Source organism: Galeopterus variegatus, unplaced genomic scaffold, assembly GCF_000696425.1.
Source record: "Galeopterus variegatus unplaced genomic scaffold, G_variegatus-3.0.2 Scaffold3508, whole genome shotgun sequence".
Taxonomy (NCBI): Eukaryota; Metazoa; Chordata; class Mammalia; order Dermoptera; family Cynocephalidae; genus Galeopterus; species Galeopterus variegatus.
In genome coordinates this window covers 40,780-63,141 of record NW_007729619.1, presented here as the reverse complement: position 1 = coordinate 63,141, position 22,362 = coordinate 40,780, and the positions used below count along the sequence as shown (strand labels likewise).

The 22,362-nt window shown below is 35.8% G+C and overlaps 1 protein-coding gene across 1 annotated transcript in view; it reads right to left on the bottom strand.

Moving 5' to 3' along the window:
* LOC103600916 (disintegrin and metalloproteinase domain-containing protein 18-like) overlaps positions 1 to 22,362 on the bottom strand; it is a gene marked incomplete at its 5' end in the record, with an annotated part of 62,948 nt that overhangs the window by 2,222 nt on the left and 38,364 nt on the right. Inside the window, 4 exons of the mRNA XM_008585259.1 lie at positions 286 to 336; positions 3,393 to 3,558; positions 14,695 to 14,809; positions 16,508 to 16,594. Of these exons, the coding sequence (XP_008583481.1) occupies positions 288 to 336; positions 3,393 to 3,558; positions 14,695 to 14,809; positions 16,508 to 16,594 (417 nt within the window). The remainder of the gene's footprint in view (positions 1 to 285; positions 337 to 3,392; positions 3,559 to 14,694; positions 14,810 to 16,507; positions 16,595 to 22,362) is intronic.

Below are 22,362 nucleotides of genomic sequence, written 5' to 3'. Positions count from 1 at the left end.
AGAAAATACTTACAATCTCCTTAAAGTCATTTCATATTACGAAAATGCTGCTTAATAAATCTCTGGCTAAAATTAGTTAGCATTAAATATTTCTAAACTAATATAAAATAAAATAACATCAAATATATTATCTTCGTGTTTGTTTTAGCATATAATATTGACAAATAGGAGTCATGGTGGTAAAATATGGACATAATAGCTTTCTCATACCGAAGTATTGCTAAAAAGAAAAAACTGTATCATGAATTACATCATCTGGTCAATAACTGGATTCCTTCAATTCACCTTTAAGTGTATGACTGGGCACTGTCACAACTGCTGTCTTCTGATGGAGATCTGTATAAAGGAAACAGCATTCGGTTCAGGCTTGTGAAACACTGTAATCTTGAGCAACATGAAGAAAATACAAAAGCTGGATTTGTGACAATTATTCCATTAATATGTACCAGTGTCCACTTTGTTTTCCATATCCCTCTCAGAGACCATATAGTCTAGTGTTTTGTCTCTTTCTAATGTTGGTCTAACTCTTAAAGATGTGAAGGATTTTTTTTTCGTTTCACACTAAAACTCTATTGATTGTTATCCTCTATCTTGTCTACATAGAAGACAGGTTGAGATATGAATATATCTATGATCGTGCTTCTCCAAAGTTAAAAAGATAGCTTACAGAAACAGCTTAATTTTAAATTATTATCTTTTCAATTACATCTAGCACATAAATATGTAAATAGCTAATTATCTGGACTATAAAGTCACTTTCATTAATGAGGCCCTAAGTGAGTCCTGTAGGTTTTCCAGGTACATTTAGCTACATTTTGTGTATTTATACAGCCTCCCCTTTGTCTTTGGAATATTTGTAAACACATACAGCCCCTGCTGAAGAGGAGGGTCATGGTGTTAAGTTCCTACTACGTGGCTTCATCTCCTTGGCCACAGATGAAGAGTTTAGATTTGGACACCTGTTGGGCTGGGCCACAGACTCTTCCAACCCTATCTGTGCAGACTGGGTCACAGACCTCTCATAGGCAGGTCGTGAGCTGGGTAATTGGAAAAAGATCCTGGGAGGGTTTGGCAAGGTTGACATGCTCTATTCAGACACAAGCTCAGCCCCCAGTGGATCAGCGCTCTTGTCTTCTATACTAGAGTCAGATAACTGAGGAACACATGGGCCCACGTGCGCAGTCATACCACTCTACATAACATGTTCACAGCAGACATGCTGAGTCGTGCTCAGCTGGAGATGAGGTGAGGGAGCCTGACCAGTCTGTCTCCGTTTTCCTCTCAACTCCTAACCCAGGATCACAGTCCACACAGAAGACTGGCTGAACTTAGGTGCCCTGCACAGCTACTTCCTTCTGTCTCCAGAGAACATGAACTAAGAGACATCTGCTGTAGATAGATTACTGGTGTTTTGTTTGAAAATGAATATAGAAAGAGTTGAGATAGATATATTGGGCCAAGTGCAAGCACAGCATTAGATTTAGAGAGAATGGACAAGACGAGAAGAGACACTGAATCATAGAGCCAGACGGACAGAATGACCTAGTTCCTGACCATCCAGTTCATTACCCACTTTTGTGCTTCAGCTGTTTCATTTCTTAACCTTGAAGCCCTGAAATCACTTATTGTTTCTATAAAACAGGCTGTCACGACCAGATTTTGTCATTTTTAACCAAGGATCCACTACCATAAAATGTCTTCCAAAAGTCAGATTTCCTTCTAGCAACAATTCTGAATTTTCCAAGATGTCTTAAGAGCACAGGAAGACTTATGCCAGCTATTGATCAAGGTAATTTATAACAGTTTGATGATTATGTAAATGTCTATATAAATCATCCAGAATACTCCTGATACAGGAGGTTCTGATTTCCCTGGGCTCAGGTTTCAGGACACGCCTTTGGGTTTCCAGCCACTCCCTGAGGTCTCAGGCCCCCTCCTCTGGGCTCTGCCAAGGAGGAAGGTGACTGTTGCCAATTAGACCTATTTTTCACACCAACATGAGGAAAATGAGACCACAAGGGGCTGGCTTATGCAAATCCAGTGGCTGGGCATGCTCAATAAAGAGCACAGAACATTCTTGAATATGCCTGGTGCATGTATTAGGGTCTGACCAATGAACCTGCTCCAGGAAAAGACCTACTGAGTATGTGCAAGACTAAATGTTACCTAACTGGGAACCACCCCTTAATTGAATATTCATTAGCTAGAGAAACTATAAAAGCTGAATCCCAAAAAAAGGCAGGGTTGCTCACTTTCTTAGAGGCAACCCACATGTCACTGGCTGAGGTGTGCCTGCTTTGCTTTCATATCCAACTTACTTTCAGAGAGCAGGTGCTCATTTTTTTGAGGCAGCCTGAACTTTGTACTGAACTTGAAGCATGTTTTTCTTGCTTTTGTGTTAGACTTGATGTTTGTACTGAATTTACCTTTATGTTAAACTTGGTGTGGCCATGCTCAGGCTTTGGAGATTTGCTGCGCTCTCTGTGGAGCCTGTATTTCTTATCTATTATATTAAACTTGCTCTTACTTTCTACCATGACTCTGCCCTTGAATTCTTTCCTGTGGCAGAGTCAAGAACCAGAGGATAGGGTGGGTTAAGGCTGACTATCAGGCCGCCCCAGACCCTAACTCCAGCATCACTACCATGAATTTATCTTGCTGCTGCTAACTTTTTAATAAATAAAATGAACTAACTTGAGAAACAGCAGTGCTGATGGAAATTCTATATTAATATTTTATATCCATCAGCATAAGCAAGAAACAAAGAACCATTTTCCTTTAGCATAGAAGACCCACTTATTTATTTTTACCTCTGTATTCTCAGGTTCTTAAATATTTACTGAGCAAATTGCAGCCTGTATTGGTGCTACAGTAAAGAAAAAAGATGTGCCTGAGCAATAATTATAATTTTAGAAATACATCAGCAATATTAATTATGTGCAAAATGCAGAATATTCTATATGAGTTTTCTCCCTCATTTTGTGCCTTCTTCTGTTTTTCTTGCCTTCTACAGATTCTAGTCACAAAATATGCTTCCCTGGCTTTCTCTGTTGATCTACTTGGCACGACTGACTGTCAATGCGAGAAGAATGGGGTTGCTTGGGAAGCTGACAGAACCTCCTAAAACAATTATAGCCAAAGTCGCTTTCCAGTTGAAAGGCACTGAGAATTTGCTGAGGAGCTGCAATTTTTCTTGGTGCTATAAAAACATGAAGGATACCTACCTGCTAGAAATATGAAGAAACTTTGGTATATATTTGAGTATACTTATTGAATATTTGTAAACATTAACCCAATTTATCCAAGAATCCCAGCCTGTAATATTCTGAATTGCATTTAGATTTTTCCCATAAAGTATTTAAATATTAAATGTAAAAAACAAGCTCACTTACTCACTGCTTACTGTTCCCACTCTACTCCAAATTCCCTTCATTTTATTCCATTTAAGAGCAATGATGGCAGTTAAAATGAGGAAAGGTAGAAAAATGTAGAAACTGATCAAAAGGCCATTTTTTTGAGGAGCAGCTTGGTGTTTTACAAGCAAGGATGGACTTCTATCTGAAACATAAGAATGCCTTTTAACCTTTTCAAAAATGGTATTTGAATCAAACTAGTAATTTGAATTACAAAAATTTGGAATTTACATGATACAGATAATGAATAAGTTTGCATTTAAAAGTGTTTTACAAACTTCTGTGACGGTGCCCCAGAGTGCATTATATATTTATGTCAATTTAATACATATCATTTTCAATATACAATGTTATTGACATCAATTTATTTATAATCTCTTCATGTATATTTAATCTTTACTTATGTAATATACTCTGTTTATTCTATTATATTCCCTTCTGTGAAGTTCTACTTAAAACACATTAAATTAATATTATTACCTAAAAATAGAATATTCAATTTAAAATAGAGTAAAATAAATACAAATGTTCTAAAAATTATTTTATGAAAAATTATTGACAAAAAGGTTGATGATAGTAAACTAGGTTAAATTTCCATATTTTCTATATAAAGCGATATTTTTCTAATTTTGGCTATACAAGTATTAATTTGGAAATGTAGATATTCCTCTAAGATGTTGTAAAGACATATACAGAAGTACTTCAAAAAGTTCGTGGAAAAATTCCTAGTACCTTTCAATTCTATTTTCCACAAACTTATGAAGTACTCTCCTATATAACTCTTAGGAGAATTAGAGAGAAAGATAAAATCTATGGAAACATGGTTCAATTAAACAGAAGAAACTAACCAGACAACTAAAACATAAATATAATAAATTAAGTGAACAGAATTATGATCAAAATGACTAGTATTCCATTAAATGTAAATAAATGTAAAAAACAAGGAATTTGTAACTTTAACAAATACACACAAACAATTCAATTATATGTTCATTAGAAGCATGTTACCTAAAGGAAAGTGATTCTGGATGTTATATGTATTATAAGAAAAAGAAAGGCAAATATATGCAAAAATATCTGAATTAGGCAAATATGCAGCATCTTCTGCTGTGGTAGAGCTCAGTGCTTTTAAATCCCTCCTTCCCGCCTTGTCCAACAGAAAAGACTAGCTTGACCATATTATCAGAAACCTTCTCATGTGCTTAATTACTGATTAAAAGTAAAAGGCTGATTAAAGTAATTGGACCTAACTATTTAATTGTATTAATTGGGAGATATCCATTACTCTAAGTTATAAGTTAGCACTTTCACTTTTGGCCATGATAAAAATTTTGTATTAAATGGTTCCAAACTAGCTCTCTTATAATGAAAATATAATATGCGGGGGGTCGGGGGGAGGGATGAAAGAAATAGTTTCTGGAAGTCAACAGGAAATGCAAAACTATAATACTTGAAGGAAGGAAAACATGTGATGTTGATTTTTTTGATGATCCAATTCTACCTATGGACAGTTTGATGATATCAGCACAGGCCAAGGGCAGGGTTTCCACTGAGTTACGGAGGCAAAGAACAGAGTTCCAGGCAGCAGACTAGGCTGAAATCTGCAGGATACAGCGTTGGAAAGAAAGTTGCTTGATGGATTAGGTACCCCAGAAGTGTGTGTGGGAGGCCTCTCGGGGTCCTTGGGACAGAGATATGGAGTATATATACATATGAGAAAACCTGAAACTTGGCAGTTCTCACTGGGTTGAGCGTGAAATGGAGATACTTGAGTTTGAGCAGCGCTGGCAAAAGGGCACCACGAAGATCCCTTTGTTTCTATATCACGATTAACACGTCTGTATTTTTTAAATTACTATTATAATTATTCTAGTGGATGTGAAGAGATATCTCACTGTAGTTTTAATTTGCATTTTGCCAGGATGTTGAACACGTTTTCATGGGTTAGTATACAAATCCTCTATGGAGACATGTTTATTTAAATCTCTTTCCGTTTTTAATTGGGTTATTTGTCCTTTTATTATTGACTTGTATTTGTTCTTTATGACTTCTGGATACACGCCCCATATAAGTTACAAGTTTGTCTTTCACTCTCTTGGTTGTATCTTTTGCATTACAAAAGTTGTTACTTTTTATGAAACTCAATTAATCTGTCATTTCTTTTTTTCCTTGTGCTTTGGTATCTTTTATAACATAGCCTATGCAAAGACCACAAAGATTTACTTATATGTGTTCTTCTAAGCGTTTATAAGCGTAGCTCTTTGCATTTAGATCTGTGACCCATTTTCAGCTAATTTTTTTGAAAGTTGTGATGTAGCAGTCAAACCTCTTTCTTTTGCATGTGGGTAATCATTTGTTTCAACACCATTTGTTGAAAGACCATTCTTTCCCCGCATGGAATTACCTTGTCACCCTTGTGAAAATCAATTTACTCTTAAGTATGAGGCTTTATTACTGGACTCTGTTCTACTCCATTGAACTATGTCTATTCTTAGGACAGTACTATGCTGTATCCATTTTTTTTTTTTTTTTTTTTTGCTTTAATAAGTTTTGAAATTAAGTGTTTTTCCAGTTTCAAGTTTTCTTGAAAACTAGATTATTTAGATTATTTTAACTATCCTCTGTCCCTTGCATTACCATATGACTCCTTAGGATCAGCTTGACAATCTCTGCAAAAAAGAAAAAAACAGTCAGCTGGAATTTGCTAAGGTTTGTGTTGAATCTGCAGATCAATTCAGGGAATATTTCTACATTAACAATGGCAAGTTTTCCAGTGCATGAGCGGGGGATATCTTTGCATATATAGAGATATTTAGTTTCTTTCAATAATGCATTTTTAGTTTTCAGTGTATGTTTTACATTTTTTATACGATTATTTCAAAACATTGTATTATTTTCGTGATATCATAAACACATTTTTTTACTTTAATTTTTATCAAGATAAAATACAACACACACAATTTAACATATTAAACATTTTTAAGTATACAGCAAGTGCCATTAAGTGCATTCACATTTTTGTGCAACCATCACTATTACCTTCAACTTCAGAACTTTCTCACCCAGCCAAGCTGAAACTCTCTGCTCGTGTAATATCAAGGTAGCATTCCCCTGTACCTCCAGCCCCTGGGAACCAACATTCTACTTTGATTCTATGCATTTGACTACTCTAAGCAACTCATATAAGCAGAATCATGCAATGTTTGTCCTGTTCTGACTTGTTTATTTCACTTAGCATAAGGTCTTCAATTTGTTTCCATATTGTATCATGTTTCAGAACTGCATTCATATGTAAGACTGAATAATGTTCCATGGTATGTATACACCACATTTTGTTCATCCATTTATATGTCAATGGACATTTTACATATTTTGGATATTGTGAATAATGCTGCTATGATCATGGGTATATGAATACCTGTTTTAGTTCCTGCTTTTAATTTCTTTGGATATATATCCAGATGTGAAATTGCTGGATGATATGGTAATTCTATGTTTAATTTTTAAAGGAATCAGTCAACATGCTCTTTTCCATAAAGTCTGTGTCATTTTACATTTCCACCAACAATGCATGAGGGCTCCAATATTTCCATATCATGGTTAATGCTTGATATATATTCTAAATTTTTATTTAAAGTAGCCATCTTAATTGGTATCTCATTGTAGTTTTGACTTACATTTTCCTAAAGATTAGTGATATTGAATATCTACTAAGGTGCTTATTGGCAGTCTCTAATCCTCTTTGTATATATGACTATTCAAGTCCTTTGCCTATTCTTAATTGTTTTTCATTGTTGTTGTTCTTGAGTTGTAGCAGTTCTTTACGTATTCTGGGTGTTAATCCTTTATCAGATACATGATTTGCAAATATTCTATCTGATTCCATGAATTGCATTTTCACTCTGTTAATCATCTCCTTTGAGGCACAACAGTTTTTAGTTATGATGAATTTCAGTTTATCCAGTTTTTCTTTTGTTGACTGTGCTTTTGTTGTCATACCAAAAAAATCATTGCCAAGTGCAATATTGTGGCAATCTCCCCTTATGTTTCCTTCTAAGAGTTTATAGTTTTAGCTCTCGCACTTAGGTCATGGATTCATTTTGCATTGTTTTGTATATGCTATCAGTATGGGTCCAAACTTATTCTTTTGAATGTGAACATCTAGTTATCCCAACACCATTTGTTGAGAAAACTGACCTTGGCCTTTTTCAATGGTATAGGCACTTTTGTTGCAAGTCATTAGGCCATAGATGCAAGGATTTATTTCTGTGCTTCCTTTTTCATTCCACTGGAAAACAGTTTTCTTATCTTGTTGTCCAATGTAATGTAATGTGTCACCTATCAAGAAGGTACCACAGAGTCCTGAAGACAACTTGTCTTTTTTTTTTTTTTTTTTTTCTTTTTGTCTTTTTTCATGACCGGCAATGGATCGCAACCCTCAGTGTTGCACCCGTACCGAACCAGGACCGGCAACGGGATCGCAACCCTCGGTGCTGCGCCCGCACCTCGCTCAGCCAGTGAGCGGCCGGTCTGTATGTGGGATCTGAACCCTCGGCGGGAGTGCCGCCGCATTCCCAAGCAGCGCACTGTAGCAGTGCACCACCGGGCCGGCCCAACAACTTGTCTTTTTATTGTAGCTTTTGTTGAACATATTTGAGAATTCAGAAATTTTCTTTTACTGCCCATAATGATTAGGAGAAGAATATTGGTGGAGGAAGCCATTATACAATTATTTATCAGACAAATGCAAAGAAACAAAGAGCAGCAATCTAGCCTGTAATGATTATTGTCTTAGTCTGTTCAAGCTGCTTTAACAAAAATACCGTAGATTGGGTGGTTTAAAAACAATAGAAGTGAATTTCTCACAGTTCTGGAGGATGGGAAATCTAAGATCAAAGCACTGGCAAATTCATTCTCTGGTCAGTGCCTGCTCTTTGTTTCATGTAGAGCAGTCTTCTCACTATATAACTCCACATGGCAGAAGGGACTAGGGTTCTCTCTGGTGTCTCTTTTATAAGGATATTAAAATTAATCATTAGGACTGTGCCCTCATGACCTAATCACCTCCCAAAGATCCCACGTTCAATACCATCACTTTGGGGATTAGGTTTTAACATATACATTTTTTAATTGAATATGCATATTCATGGAAGCTGATCATCACCACCTGTGCCCAAGATTTGATGTCCAGATCAATACTATCAGCATGCCCATTACCACAAATTGCAATCATTCTCCATGTCCACCACCCAATTAATTCCCAACTTCCCTCCTACTACCCCCACCCCACTCCATCCTCCAACCCTAGGTCTGCTCTCTCCCTCTGCAAGTCCAATGCATGACTGTGGTCTTTCTTTCTCTCTTAGCTCCCACTTATGAATGAGGACATATGGTATTTTTCCTTCTGTGCCTAGCTTATTTCATTCAACATAATTTTCTCCAGACTTATCCATCGTGTTTCAAATGGGAAAATTTCATTCTTTTCTAGGGCAGAATAGTATTCTATGGTGTATGTATACCACGTTTTCCTTGTCTAGTCATCCATTGATGGACATTAAGGTTGCTTCCCTATGCTATTGTAAATAGAGCTGCAATGAACATGGGAGCACAGGCATCACTTTGATATGATGATTTCCATTCTTTTGGTATATTCCTAGCAATGGGATTGCTGGATCATATGATAGATATATCTGTAGGTGTTTGAGAAACCTCCACACTGTTTTCCCTAGTGGTTATACCAACTTATGGTTCCACCAACAATGTAGGAGTGTTCCCTTCTCTCCACATCCTCATCAGCATTTGTTATTCTCTGTCTTTTGGATTGTACCCAGTCTAACTGGGGTGAGATATCTCAATGTGGTTTTAATTTGCATTTCCTTGATGATTAGCTGTGTTGAGCACTTCTTTAAGTACCTGTTGGCCATTTGCATGTCTTCCTTAGAAAAATGTCTATTCAGCTCTATTGCCCATTTTTTAATTGGGTTATTTGTTTTTTACTGTATAGTTGCTTGAGTTCCTTGTATATTCTACATATTAATTCCTTGTCAGATGTATAGTTTTCACATATTTTCTCCCACCCTGTAGGTTGCTGTTTGATTTTATTGATTGTTTCCTTTGCTGCACAGAAACTTTTTAGTTTGATACAATCTGATTTATTTTTTCTTTTGTTGCTTGTGCTTTTGGGCTCTTGTTCATAAAGTCTGTGCCCAGTCTTAGTTCCTGAAGTGATTCCTGTATATTTTCTCTTAATAGTTTTACAGTTTCAGGTCTTATGCTTAAGTCTTTAATCCATTTTGAGTTGATTTTGCTGTATGGTGAGAGGTGCAGGTCTAGTTTCATTCTTCTGTATATGGATATCCAATTTTTCCAGTGCCATTTCTTGAAGAGGCAGTCTTTTCCCCAATGTATGTTTTTGTTGCCTTTGTCAAATATCAATTGGCTTTAAATTGTAGGTTGATTTCTGGGTTCTCTATTCTGTTCCACAGGTTTGAGTATCTAATTTTATGTCAGTACCATGCTATTTTGGTTATTGTATCTTTGTAGTATAATCTGAAGTCAGATAGTGTTATGCCTCTGGCTTTATTTTTTTGTTCAGGATTGCTTTGGCTACTTGGGGTCTTTTGTTGTTCTATATGAATGTGAGGATTGTTTTCTTTTTTTTCTCTGTTTCTGTGAAGAATGTCATTGGTATTTTGATGGGGGCTGCATTGAATCTGTACATCATTTTGAGTAGTATGGAAATTTTCACAATGTTAATTCTTCCAATCCAAGAACATGGAATGTCTTTCCATTTTTTCATGTCTTCTTTAATTTCTTTCATTAGTGATTGGTAGTTCTCATTATAGAGATCTTTCACCTCCTTTGTTAAATTGATTCCTAGGTATTTTATTTTGGGGGTGACTATTGTAAGTGGGCTTACTTTCTTGATTTCTCCTTCTGTTAGTTCATTATTGGAGAACATAAACACAAACAATTTGGGGTTGTTGATTTTGTATCCTGCAACATTACTGAAATTATTAACCAGCTCTAAGAGGTTTTTGATAGTCTTTAGGTTTTGCTATATATAGAATCATGTCATCTGCAAACAGAGACAGTTTGACTCTGTCTTTTCCTATCTGGATGCCCTTTATTTCTTTCTCTTGCTTAATTGCTCTGGCAAGTAACTCCAGTACTATGTGAAATAGGACTGGTAAGAGTGGGCATCCTATCTTGCTCCTGTTCTTGAGGGGAAGACCTTCAGTTTTTCCTCATTCAGGATGATATTGGTGGTGGGCTTATCATAGATGGCTTTTATTGTGTTGAGACACTTTTCTGCTACACCTAATTTGATGATAGTCTACATCAGGAAGGGATTTTAAATTTTAGCACAAAGAACATTCTCCAAGATAGACCACACGTTATGTCATAAGTCAAGTTTCAATAACTTTCAAAAACATCAAAATAATTTGAACTATCTTTTCAGACCACAATGTATTAAAACTAGACATTAATAAAAAGTGCTATGTTGCTGCAAGTGGCAGAATTGCATTCTTTTTTATGGCTGAGTAAATTAATTATGATTTGTAATAATGAATATGATAATAATATTGATTTGATCAACACATGTTGTACACAGTTGATGGTCATCAATGTTGTACCCCCAAAATATGTATAATCAATTATGCTTCAATAAAAATTTTTTAAAAATAAAAAAATAATAATAAATATTTTATTTCATTATTATTATTATTATTTTTACCCTGGTGTACTTTTTTTTTATTGGTTAAAAATATTTTAAAAGCTCCCATGAAAAAAATCATACGAATTAACTGGGAAATTTTACCAAACATTTTCTTAAACTAATGCCAATTTTAAGCAATAACTTCCAGAGAACATAAAGGAGGAGTAAACACTTCCCAATAGATTTCGTGAAGTCAGCATTATCTGACATTAAAAATAGAAAGACAATAAAAGGAAGGAAGGAAGGAAAAAGAAAGGAAGAAAGAAAACCACTATCTCTTAAAAACATAGACACGAAAAGCCTCAACAGAATATAAACAAGTTAAATCCACCAAAATACAAAACAACGATAGATCATGACCAAGGAGGATTTATTTTAAATATGCAAGGTTGACTCAATATTCAAAACTCAAGATAATCCATCATATCAACAGGGTAAGAGGTAAAATCATATGATCCTATAAGTTAAGACCAAAAAGCATCTGAAAAAATCAATACTGTTAATAACAAAATACCTCAGAAACTAGGTATTGAAGAAAATTTTCTCAAACACATAAAGATTATCTACAGAAAAACCCTGCAGCTAGCATCATAGTTAATGGTGAAAGACTGAATTATTTCCCCCTAAAATCAGTAATAAGACAAGGTGTTTACTCTCACAATCTCATTTAAAATAGGACTGGAATTTCTAGTAAGTGCAATAAGAATACATATTGGAAAGGATGAAAGAAAACTATCTGTAGTTGAAGATAATATAATTGTCCACATAAAAATCCCAAAGAACTTACAAGAAACATTTCAGAAGTAAAAATAAATTAAACTGTGTTTCGGAATACAAGATCACACAAAAATCAATTACATGTCTATATATATGAACACTGAGCAAGTGAAAATCAAAACAAAACCATAACATCATTTACCATTACTCTAAACAAGATGAAATAACAAATAACAAAATAGCAATACATGCACAGCATTTGGTAAAAATTACAATGTTCTGTTGAAAGAAATCAAAGAAGTCCTAAATAAGAGAAGAGCCATACTGTGTTCATAAATTCAGGTAAATTTTTCCTAAATTGGTCTACAGATTTAACACAATTTGTATCAAAATTAAAGCAAGAATTTTTGTAAACACTGACTAGTTATAAAATTTACGTAAAAAGGAGAGATCTTAAGAGAACCAAAACAATTTTTTTTCCTTTTTGTCTTTTTTCGTGTCCGGCAACGGATCGCAACCCTCAGTGTCACTGTAAACACTGACTAGTTATAAAATTTACGTAAAAAGGAGAGATCTTAAGAGAACCAAAACAATTTTTTTTTCCTTTTTGTCTTTTTTTGTGTCCGGCAACGGATCGCAACCCTCAGTGTCACGCCCGTACCGGACCGGGACCGGCAACGGGATCGCAACCCTCGGTGTTGCTCCCACACCTCGCTCAGCCAGTGAGCGGGAACTGGTCTGCATGTGGGATCCGAACCCTCGGCGGGAGCGCCACCACGCTCCCAAGCGGTGCACTGTAGCAGTGCGCCACCGGGCCGGCCCCCAAAACAATTTTGAAAAAGAAGAATACAGTGGGAGGAATCACTTTTTCCAATGTTAAAGATTACTATAGAGCTACAGTAATCAGGAGTGTGTTGCTGGAGGAAGGAAACACATAGATCAACTGATCAGACTAGAAAACAAAGAAAGACACCAACCAAAATCTGTTCTATTAATTTGTGACAAAGGTACACGAACAATTCAGTAGATTAGGGATAGCTTTTTATCAAAATTGTGCTAATGTAATTGAATATACATCAAAAATTTAACTTTGACTTAAGATCTTCCACACTTTATGAAAATTAACTTAAAATGTATTATGGATTTAAAAGTAAAACATAAAACTACACCTTTTAGAAGTATCATAGCAGAAAATCTTCAGGTTTTACGACTGACCAAAAGCTTATAAACCTAATACCATAAACACAACCCAAAAAGGAAAAAAGTAGACCATCTAAATAAACATTAAAAAAGAAATAAAAAATACTTTTAGTCTCAGAAAAAATAGATTACAGACTTGGATAAAATATGTGCAAATCACACATCCAACAAAATACACGTATCTGCAAAACATAAAATCCAAACATGACATTTAAATAACACAGACAACATAATTAGAAAACGGCAAAAAATATGAACAGACTTTATACTGAATAGAATATACAGCCAAATAAACACATTAAAGATTTTCAACAGCATTATACATAAGGAAGTGCACATTAAAACCCCAATGACATATTAATACACAGCTAAGAGAATAGCTAAAATAATAAATAGTGATACCATCAAATGTTAGTTGAGGAGACAAAAAAGTATGTCATACATATGTTAATTTTGGGAATGTCTAGAAAATAGCTTGGCAGTTGCCTTTAAAACTATAAGTAGCTTAGAATGACCCAGCAATTTCACTTTGGGGCTTGTATCCCAGAAAATTAAAAGTTTACTTCCACGCAGAATCTTCATCATGAATGTTCGTCACAGGCTTATTTGCAATAGCTAAAAATTAGAAACCACCCAAATATACCCATACAAATAGATAAGTCATCAAAAAAAAAAAGAAAGAAAGAAAAAGAAATAAAGTATTGATACATGTGACATCTTGGATGGTTTGTGGAAATTATGAGAGAAAAAATTCCAAGCTCACAAAAATACAAACTATATGATTCCATTTATACACCATTTATTAAATCACATAATTAGAAAGATGGAGAGCAGTTTAGTGGTTGCAAAGAGTTAGAAATGAGGAAGGAGGGCATCAGTGTATCTACAAAGGAGAAGTTTAGGCAGTCATGCAGTGGTGGTCCAGTTACATCATCGTGACTGGGTGGTGGTTACATGAATCTACACATGTAAAGTTGTACAGAACTAAACACACACACAGATAAGTGCACGGATACTGGTGAAATCTGATCAGTGCTGTAGATATGAAAGATTTGATTATTTTTCCCTTTCCGTATTATGGTTAACTTAAAAGACACAATTCAGTTGTGAACTAGCTCATTGCAATAGGCAATATCTTTGAAATACACAGACTATATAATAAAACTACCACCTTCTATATAATTTAACTATACCATATTATGGTTAACTTAAAAGACACAATTCAGTTGTGAACTAGCTCATTGCAATAGGCAGTATCTTTGAAATACACAGACTATATAATAAAACTACCACCTTCTATATAATTTAACTATACCTATGTAGAAAACTCTGCTGTTTTGATGTTATGAGAATTATGGTAAAAATTAAGGGGAAGCCTTTTAAAATATCCACTTCAAGATTATAATCAAAAGTGCACACAAAATTTTGGTTGGCACTGAGCTAGAGCTTCACTGTACAAGATAGTGGCCACTAGCTATAAATGGTCACTTAAATCTAAATTAAATAAAGTAAAATAAAATTATAATTTCAGTTCCTTTGTTGAACTAGCCACATGAGGTGCTTAGTAGCCACACAGGACAACAGAAATGTCCTCACTTCAGTAAGGAAAGGCAGCTCTATTGGAACACTGATCTACATACCAACCTGTTGCAACCCAATACCCATCATCCATACTTCCTCCTGGTGATGAGGGGGCCGGTTCACAAGTTGGAGGAGAGTACCCAACATCACAGTGGCAATTAAAGTGATCATTGCAAACCTAAAACCAAAATCAGATATAAAGAGAACATATTATGTATGACATAAAAATTAAATGCATTATTTGTGATTCTTAGTCTATGTATTGAAATATTGTAATTTTGCATAAACAGTTTTAATACAATAAGTAAAAAAATTCTTCATAAAATGTAATATAATACATTTTCATGCAATATCTTTTTAAATATCATAGGGGTATCTTCTCATTTATCTCCTGTATTTCTATATAAAAGCAGACAACATTCTTGATACAATCAAGATGGCTTATGCTAGAATGGCACAGAGATTATGAAGCTAGAGAGTATGAAATGGCAGGAGTTAAAGTTTGTTATGAATTGTGTTCTATTTTAAAGAATAGCTGTGATGAGAGCCAGCTTTTATAAAGAATGGGAAAAACACTAAAGAGAGAAGCTTACTTAATCACATATAGATAGCAAAATTTACATGGCAGGCTAGAAAATATCTACAAATGTGATCTTGTGGATGAAAAGAAACAGGGTCAGTACCAGAATAGAAAATCCAGACATAAGTTTATGCAAAAATCAAATATGAAAGTAAATTAAAATTAAATGAGAAAAAAACAGAAAAGAAATTTTAAGTAATAGAATGTGTAAGTGATTTGGGGGAAAATTTGAATGCAAGACAAACAGACAAGTCACTTTGTTGCTGGATTACTATATATAAAATATGAAGCATCAGTGTGGCAGAAGACACTGGACAAAAAGTTAAAGCTAAATACATGCTTGGAAAAATCCTATAATACTTACCAAATTCCTATAACTCAGTAGATAATTTCATGACGGATGGACAAAAACTGCAAGTGGCAGATATGAGCACATACGCTTTAAAACTGTTCTCAAATAAGTGCAAATTAACAATGGATTTAGCATGTCAGAAGACGTTAAGAAGACTGATAAACTAGTCTGTCCAGAATATGGTGAAATGTGCATTCTCATATGTAGTAGAAGGGAACAAAAAAATGTCATGACATTTCTTGAAGACAGTGAAATACTTATGAAAATTTAAATGGTGCATATATTTGGTCCAAAAGGCTTTAATGAAAGTAATTTAAGAAATTAGATAAATGTGCAAAGGTAAATGTACAACAGTATTAGTTGTACCATTATTTGCAATAATTAAGTTAAAATTTAGCATTATTTGAAAAGCCATCAGTGAATGACTTTCCAAAGATAGTATAGAAGGTACATGCAGGGAAATAAACTAAAGGTGTTTAAGGGTGAAACAGATTTGAATTGATGGGAAACTCTAGTACCATATAAATATTAGATTATGTGCAATAAGTATAATATAAATACCTTGTGTTTATCAACATATGTGTACACATATGTTCAATTAAATAAAATGCATATGCATATGTAAATGTTTATGTGAAATCTTAATCAATTTTTTTAATTTTATAACTTAATCTAACAATAATAGCAGATTATGTTTAATATTGCATTTTTGTACAAAGTTGAAAACTTATTAGCTCATGAAGCCTGTGATAATCTGATTGAACACGTAAATCATGTACATATGTACAAATAATTGAATCTACTTTCATATTTAACAGTGATTTTCTAAATAAATTTCACCTCAAATAATTCTGAAATAATTCTGAACCTTATTATTATCCTGCTAAATGTTATTGAAATAGGTTAAAATAACTATATGTAAAAAGAAAGTAACTGTCACATACCCCATGCCCTTGGCATTTTACTTTTGAGTCACACAATGTTAGGTTTTTGTGTCCTTCCACAGCCAAGCATTCTTTCTGCTTACAAAACTAAAGTGTTAAAGGAAGCAACAACAACAAAAATTTTAAGTGTAAAGTCAAGAGTTGAGGAATCATAGTTAGTAAAAAAAATTATATGCACAGGAGATACGCATGACAGATAAATGTGGATTTCATGATATCTGCTCATTCCAGTATAAGAACTTAGAGTCGATATCAAAATAGCATGTTATTACTTTATACGATATAAAATGTTACAAATTATATACTATTTTTCCCTTGAGGTAGCAGAGCTATACATTTATTGGTACAAATTGGTAGAAGAAAAAACTAGCCAACTTGGACTAGGACCTCTCTTAGAGCTTTTTATGCAGTTTGTATTATATACTCATATAGATGCTGGGAAGAGATATCTTTATCCTCATTTTATATTTGATGAGAATTAAATTTACACTTTTAGGTCATAAGTAATCAACAGCATTTTTCAATGCAAGAACTGCTTTACTCACAGATCCCCAAAATCAACGCTAAATACCAGTGTTCTTCTTATTTTTACATTTTCTCCAGCTTTAATGATATCTCTTATCTTTTAAGTCAGCAGTGTGATCTTGAGCAAATTATTAATTCCTCCATACCTCAGTTTATTCAGCTGTGAAGAGATGGTAATTCAGCCCATCTTACAGGTTATGAGAATAAAATAATTTGTTATACATGAAGAAAAAAAAGCAGTCTGGCATATATAATTATTTATTTAACCTGATTTACAAAGTGGATTCTATATTTCAAGTTAATATTCCTCTATCTAAATTTTTATTTAATTTGAATGTCTTTTGAGGCATCTACTAAGTTGATATTATGGTGTCTTTCAAGTTACCTGATGGACTATCCTATATAAAATGAACAGTCATGGTTAAAGAGATAAACTGAGGCATAAATGTTTAAAGAGTTTATTTGAGCACACAGCTCTAAACCAGAAGGGTTCATTAGCTCCATGAAAGATGTATCAAGTAGGAGGCTTTTATAAAATGAACACAGAAGTAAAGGAAATAAAATATTTGATTCCTTACATTTATATTATTTCCTTATTTGGGAAAGTCCCTAGTTACGTAACTGTAAGTTAGTTGGCTGCTTCTGATTAGTTGAGCCTAACCTGTTTCTCTTTAAAATAGGCATGAAAAAGAAATAGCTCAAGTTAAGTTTTGCTTATGTTTTCAAATCAAGCAAGGTTAAGGTCACTTATGATGCCTAATTGGCTTTGTTGTCTCAGGAATTTTTCAGGATCAGTCTCATTTTAATTTACTCTGTCTCCTTGAAAATTCATTATTGTCTATCACCATGAATAGATAAAGAAGGAGCAAATATCACCGTGTTTACTAACTGAAGGCACTCTGATGAGACCAGCAAAAATAGTAAAATGTTGGACCAGCCAGCATTATCTGTCTACAAGTAAAAATAACCTTGAAAATTCATTATTGTCTATCACCATGAATAGATAAAGAAGGAGCAAATATCACCATGTTTACTAACTGAAGGCACTCTGACGAGACCAGCAAAAATAGTAAAATGTTGGACCAGCCAGCATTATCTGTCTACAAGTAAAAATAAAAAACAAAATAATAGAAGTAACAGAAATAAAGTCTAAGTTCTATCTATTGATTGATCTATGTATATTCCTATAGGTACAGGTGCATACAGATGTCAATGCATTACATTTTATTTTTCACTCAGGACCCACATTTAATGAGAATGAGGTTAAAAAGTCTCTAATTTCTGACTTCTCAGAAATCAACTGAACAAGGTAGAATAACAAATGAAAATAAAGTATATTGTTGATGAATTTTAAAAACAGCCACAGAACAATTCTGATTTGAATCGATAGACTTAACACACACAAAAGCCCCTCTTTTTAAAATAAATGATAGTGAGGATAATAAAAAAAAAGGCAATTTGAAGATGAGAAGTTGAAGAACTTACAGAAATTCTGAAATAAAATGTAAGGCCAGTAGTGGATGAAATGAATGGAGGAAGCGGCCAGGGGGACACAAATGGCAGACAGCATGGCCGACCACCTGACCCAGCCCGGCAGAGCTGCAGGGGTGGGAACGGGAAGGGCGGCTGACACGTGGCACTGTCAGCGGAAATCTGTGCACAGAGCCACGGAGGCCATCAGCTCTCAGCCTCGACTACTCAAGTCTCCCTCTCTTTCAATTACAGAATGCAGAGGACACAACACTTTTATCCCCAAAATTAAAGTTTAAAAGAGTATTTTCTCTCCTGAAGCAATTGAATTCACGGTGTCTGCAGAATTTAGGCGTCTAGAGTGGTCTGATAAGCAGTATTCACTTAAACTGCTAGAAGTAGCACGGCCTAAAGTCCACTTTCCAAAATGAAGGCTGTCATTTGATAATCTCCAGTCACATAGAGAAAGCTCCCAGTTAGTTTTCTTTATTAAAAATGATTTGGTAGGAACAAGTTACGTAATCCCAAGGCTTCTACTGCATCAACCAGAAAAAGCCAAACAAATTCCTTGGACAGTACTCTAAGGGCATCAGAGATCTCTGAACGAAGTGAGTAGAGCATCCACTAAAATCCCAAACTGGGGTCACCTTTCCAAAGTGAGATCTTGATGACACCCCTCTCCCTTCCTTTTTCAGTCTTTCCTTTCTTCATTCCTACCTTCCTTTTCCTTTGCTTGCTTGCTTTTATTTACTTGCTGTTTTCTCACCATGAGGACATTAACCATTTGGGCATGGACTAACCAGCAGGGCACCATTGCTGGGGAAGAGAGTAACCTGTAAAGCTTTTGGTGATCATGTAAGGATGTCGTGACAATGCAGTTGGCTTTCAGATGCTTGGGTGACTTCCCCACAGCACATTTGCTGAATTTCAGTGTTACATGGATAGGAGAAGCCTAGCTAACCAGAACAGCAATCTCATGTGGCATGTGCATGTCTCCTTCCCTTTTTGATGTGAAAGTGGTTAAAAGAAAAAAAAAATCCAAGGTGGCCAACTAGAGAAGTCTGGCACTAGTCTCTTCCCCGTAAAAAGAGACCAAAACAACAGACAAACAGGTATATTTTGACTGGAACCTGAGTAAACATGGTGCAGAGCCCCAGGAGAGCGAGAAGATTCTAAGGCAGCACAGAAGAAGGGAACGGCGCCAGGAGAGCAGAACAGAGCATGCATCCTCAGCCCCGCCACAGGGACTGGCCTGAAATCAGGCAAACAAAATGCCAGCTGGAAAAGACCCCAGCTGTTCCCACAGTCACCACAAATGCTGGTGATGCTCACCTCTGAGGATTCTCCCCAGTCTTTTTGGGACCCACCTCTGAACTCACTCAGCATTCACTTCCCCCAGGCGGGTAGGCAGACCTGCTGAGTGGGAAATCTGCTAATGCACAGTAGTGCCTGACATTTGCGACCCACCTTCCACAGCCTGTGGGAGCTGAACCTAGAAGGATGCACACAGCCCACAGGAAACTTGTCAGAAGCCCCACCTCCTCCTGTGACCCTCCATATGCTCACGCAGGTACTGGTAGGGTCACAATCCCAAGCATTTGGAGCATAGACTCTTTTGCCCAGACCCAGCAAGCCCCAGTCCCTTTATTGGGAGGTACTGCCTACATTTTACAGGTGCCAGCAGGGTCAGCGTGAAGGTTGCCTGGAGCCTATGACAGACAGAAAGACATAGAACCCATATTCTGAACTTAACCAGCACCCCTCCCCAAGGTAGGCCTCTATGCTGCTTCTCAGCTCACCTGCACCTTTGCAGGCTCACACAGGGCTCAGCAGCAATTGGGGAGCAGCATTCCCTTCCTACATCATGCCTCCAGAGATCCACTGAGCACTGCATCATTCACACAGGCCTGCTCCAGGCTCAACAGCTGAGCTAGTGCCCCTCTTCGGAGCTCCCAGGACCTGTTGCCTCAGTTATATCTGCTCCCAGATTGACAGTGGACCAGGCAGGGGCTCTAACACCCCAAGGCAGGCTCTGCAGAGCAGTGCCCCTCTTCGGAGCTCCCAGGACCTGTTGCCTCAGTTATATGTGCTCCCAGATTGACAGTGGACCAGGCAGGGGCTCTAACACCCCAAGGCAGGCTCTGCAGAGCTGATGGGCTCAGCTGAACCCTTACAGACTTGCAGCAGTCTCGAAAGTTGATCAGGAGGCCACCCTCAGAGTTGCAAGGCCTTGAGACAACTGTGAACACCTATTCTCAAACCAACACCTGATTGGGTAATAGCTTCCCTCACTACAACACCCATCTAGAAAGCCACTGGGCAATGCAGCATCTACACAGCCTTGTTCCAGGCTCAACAGCTGAACCAGTGGTCCTCTATAGACTTACCAGGAACTGCTACAACAGTATACATCTACCCCCTGACTGACAGCAAATCACCCACCCCAACAAGAAATTTCCAAGGGTCCCTCTGCCTAGGCTACAAAGGCACCCACTAACACTCTAAGATTGAATACAATTGAAGAAGCTGCACAAAGTCTGCACTACTGCACTCATCCAGATCCAAACTTAAAACTCCCAACTCAACTAATAATATAGAATACATTTACAGGAAAGTTTCCCCCTTCAAATGCCACTCCTAGAATTAAAACAAGTGACTACACCACCAGATGCCCAGATTTCAATGCAGACATATAAGAAGCATGAAAAATACAAGGAAACATGACTTCCTCAACAGAACACTACACCTCTCCAATACCAGACCCAATACAACAGGAAATAGATGAATTGCCTGAAGAGAAATCCCAAAGGGCAATACTAAAAAACTCAAAATGATGGGTGAAAAAACAGATAGAAATTACAATGAAGTCAAAAAGAAATTTGATGATATGTATGAGAAATTCAACAAAGAGATATAAGTAATAATTTTTAAAAATCAAGCAGAAATGGAACTGAAGAATTCACTCAAGGAAATAAAAAATGCTGCTGAGAGCATAAACAGCAGGCTAGAACAAGCAGAAGAAAGAATCTCTAAAATGCAAATGCAAGACAGGCTTTGGGGAATTAAAACAGTTGGGCCAAAAAAAAAAAAAAAAGATAAAAAAAGAATTAAAAGACATGAAGAAAATGTACAAAATCTTTCTCATAAACTTAAGCATACAAATGTCCATATTACAGGTGTACAGGAAGGGAGAAAGGCAAAGTCACTGAAAGACTATTTAATGAAATAGTAGCTGAAAATTTCCCAAATATTGGAAGAGAGATGGTCTTACAGATCCCAAAAGCTCCAAGATCCAGAAACAGATTCAACCCATAAAGGACCTCCCTGAGACACACTGTAGTCAAATTGTCAAAAGTCCAAGACAAAGAAAGAATTCTAAAAACAGCAAGAGAAAATGTCAAATTATCTATCAGGGAATCTCTGATAACATCAGGCTAACAGCAGATTTCTCAACAGAAACCGTACAGACCAGGAGAGAGTGGGATGACATATTCAAAAAGAACATGTCATTTCATATTTTTTTATTGTATTTTAGAACAGACAGAAAATGAGAAAGAGAAAAAAATGCATTTTATCACTATAAAAAAACAAAAAAAACAAAAAACACTCAACAGCAAAGATAAACAATAAAAGGGAAAGAAAAGAACAAAAGAAATATAGAACAACCATAGAGAAATTAATAAAATAGCAGGAATAAGGCAATATCTTTCAATAACAACTCTGAATACAAGTGGACTAAATTCCGCACTTAAAAAATATAGCCTGGCTGAATAGATTTTAAAAACTAGACTTAACTGTATGCTGCCTTCAAGAAACTCACTTCACCAATAGACACACACATAGACTAATAATGAAGGGAT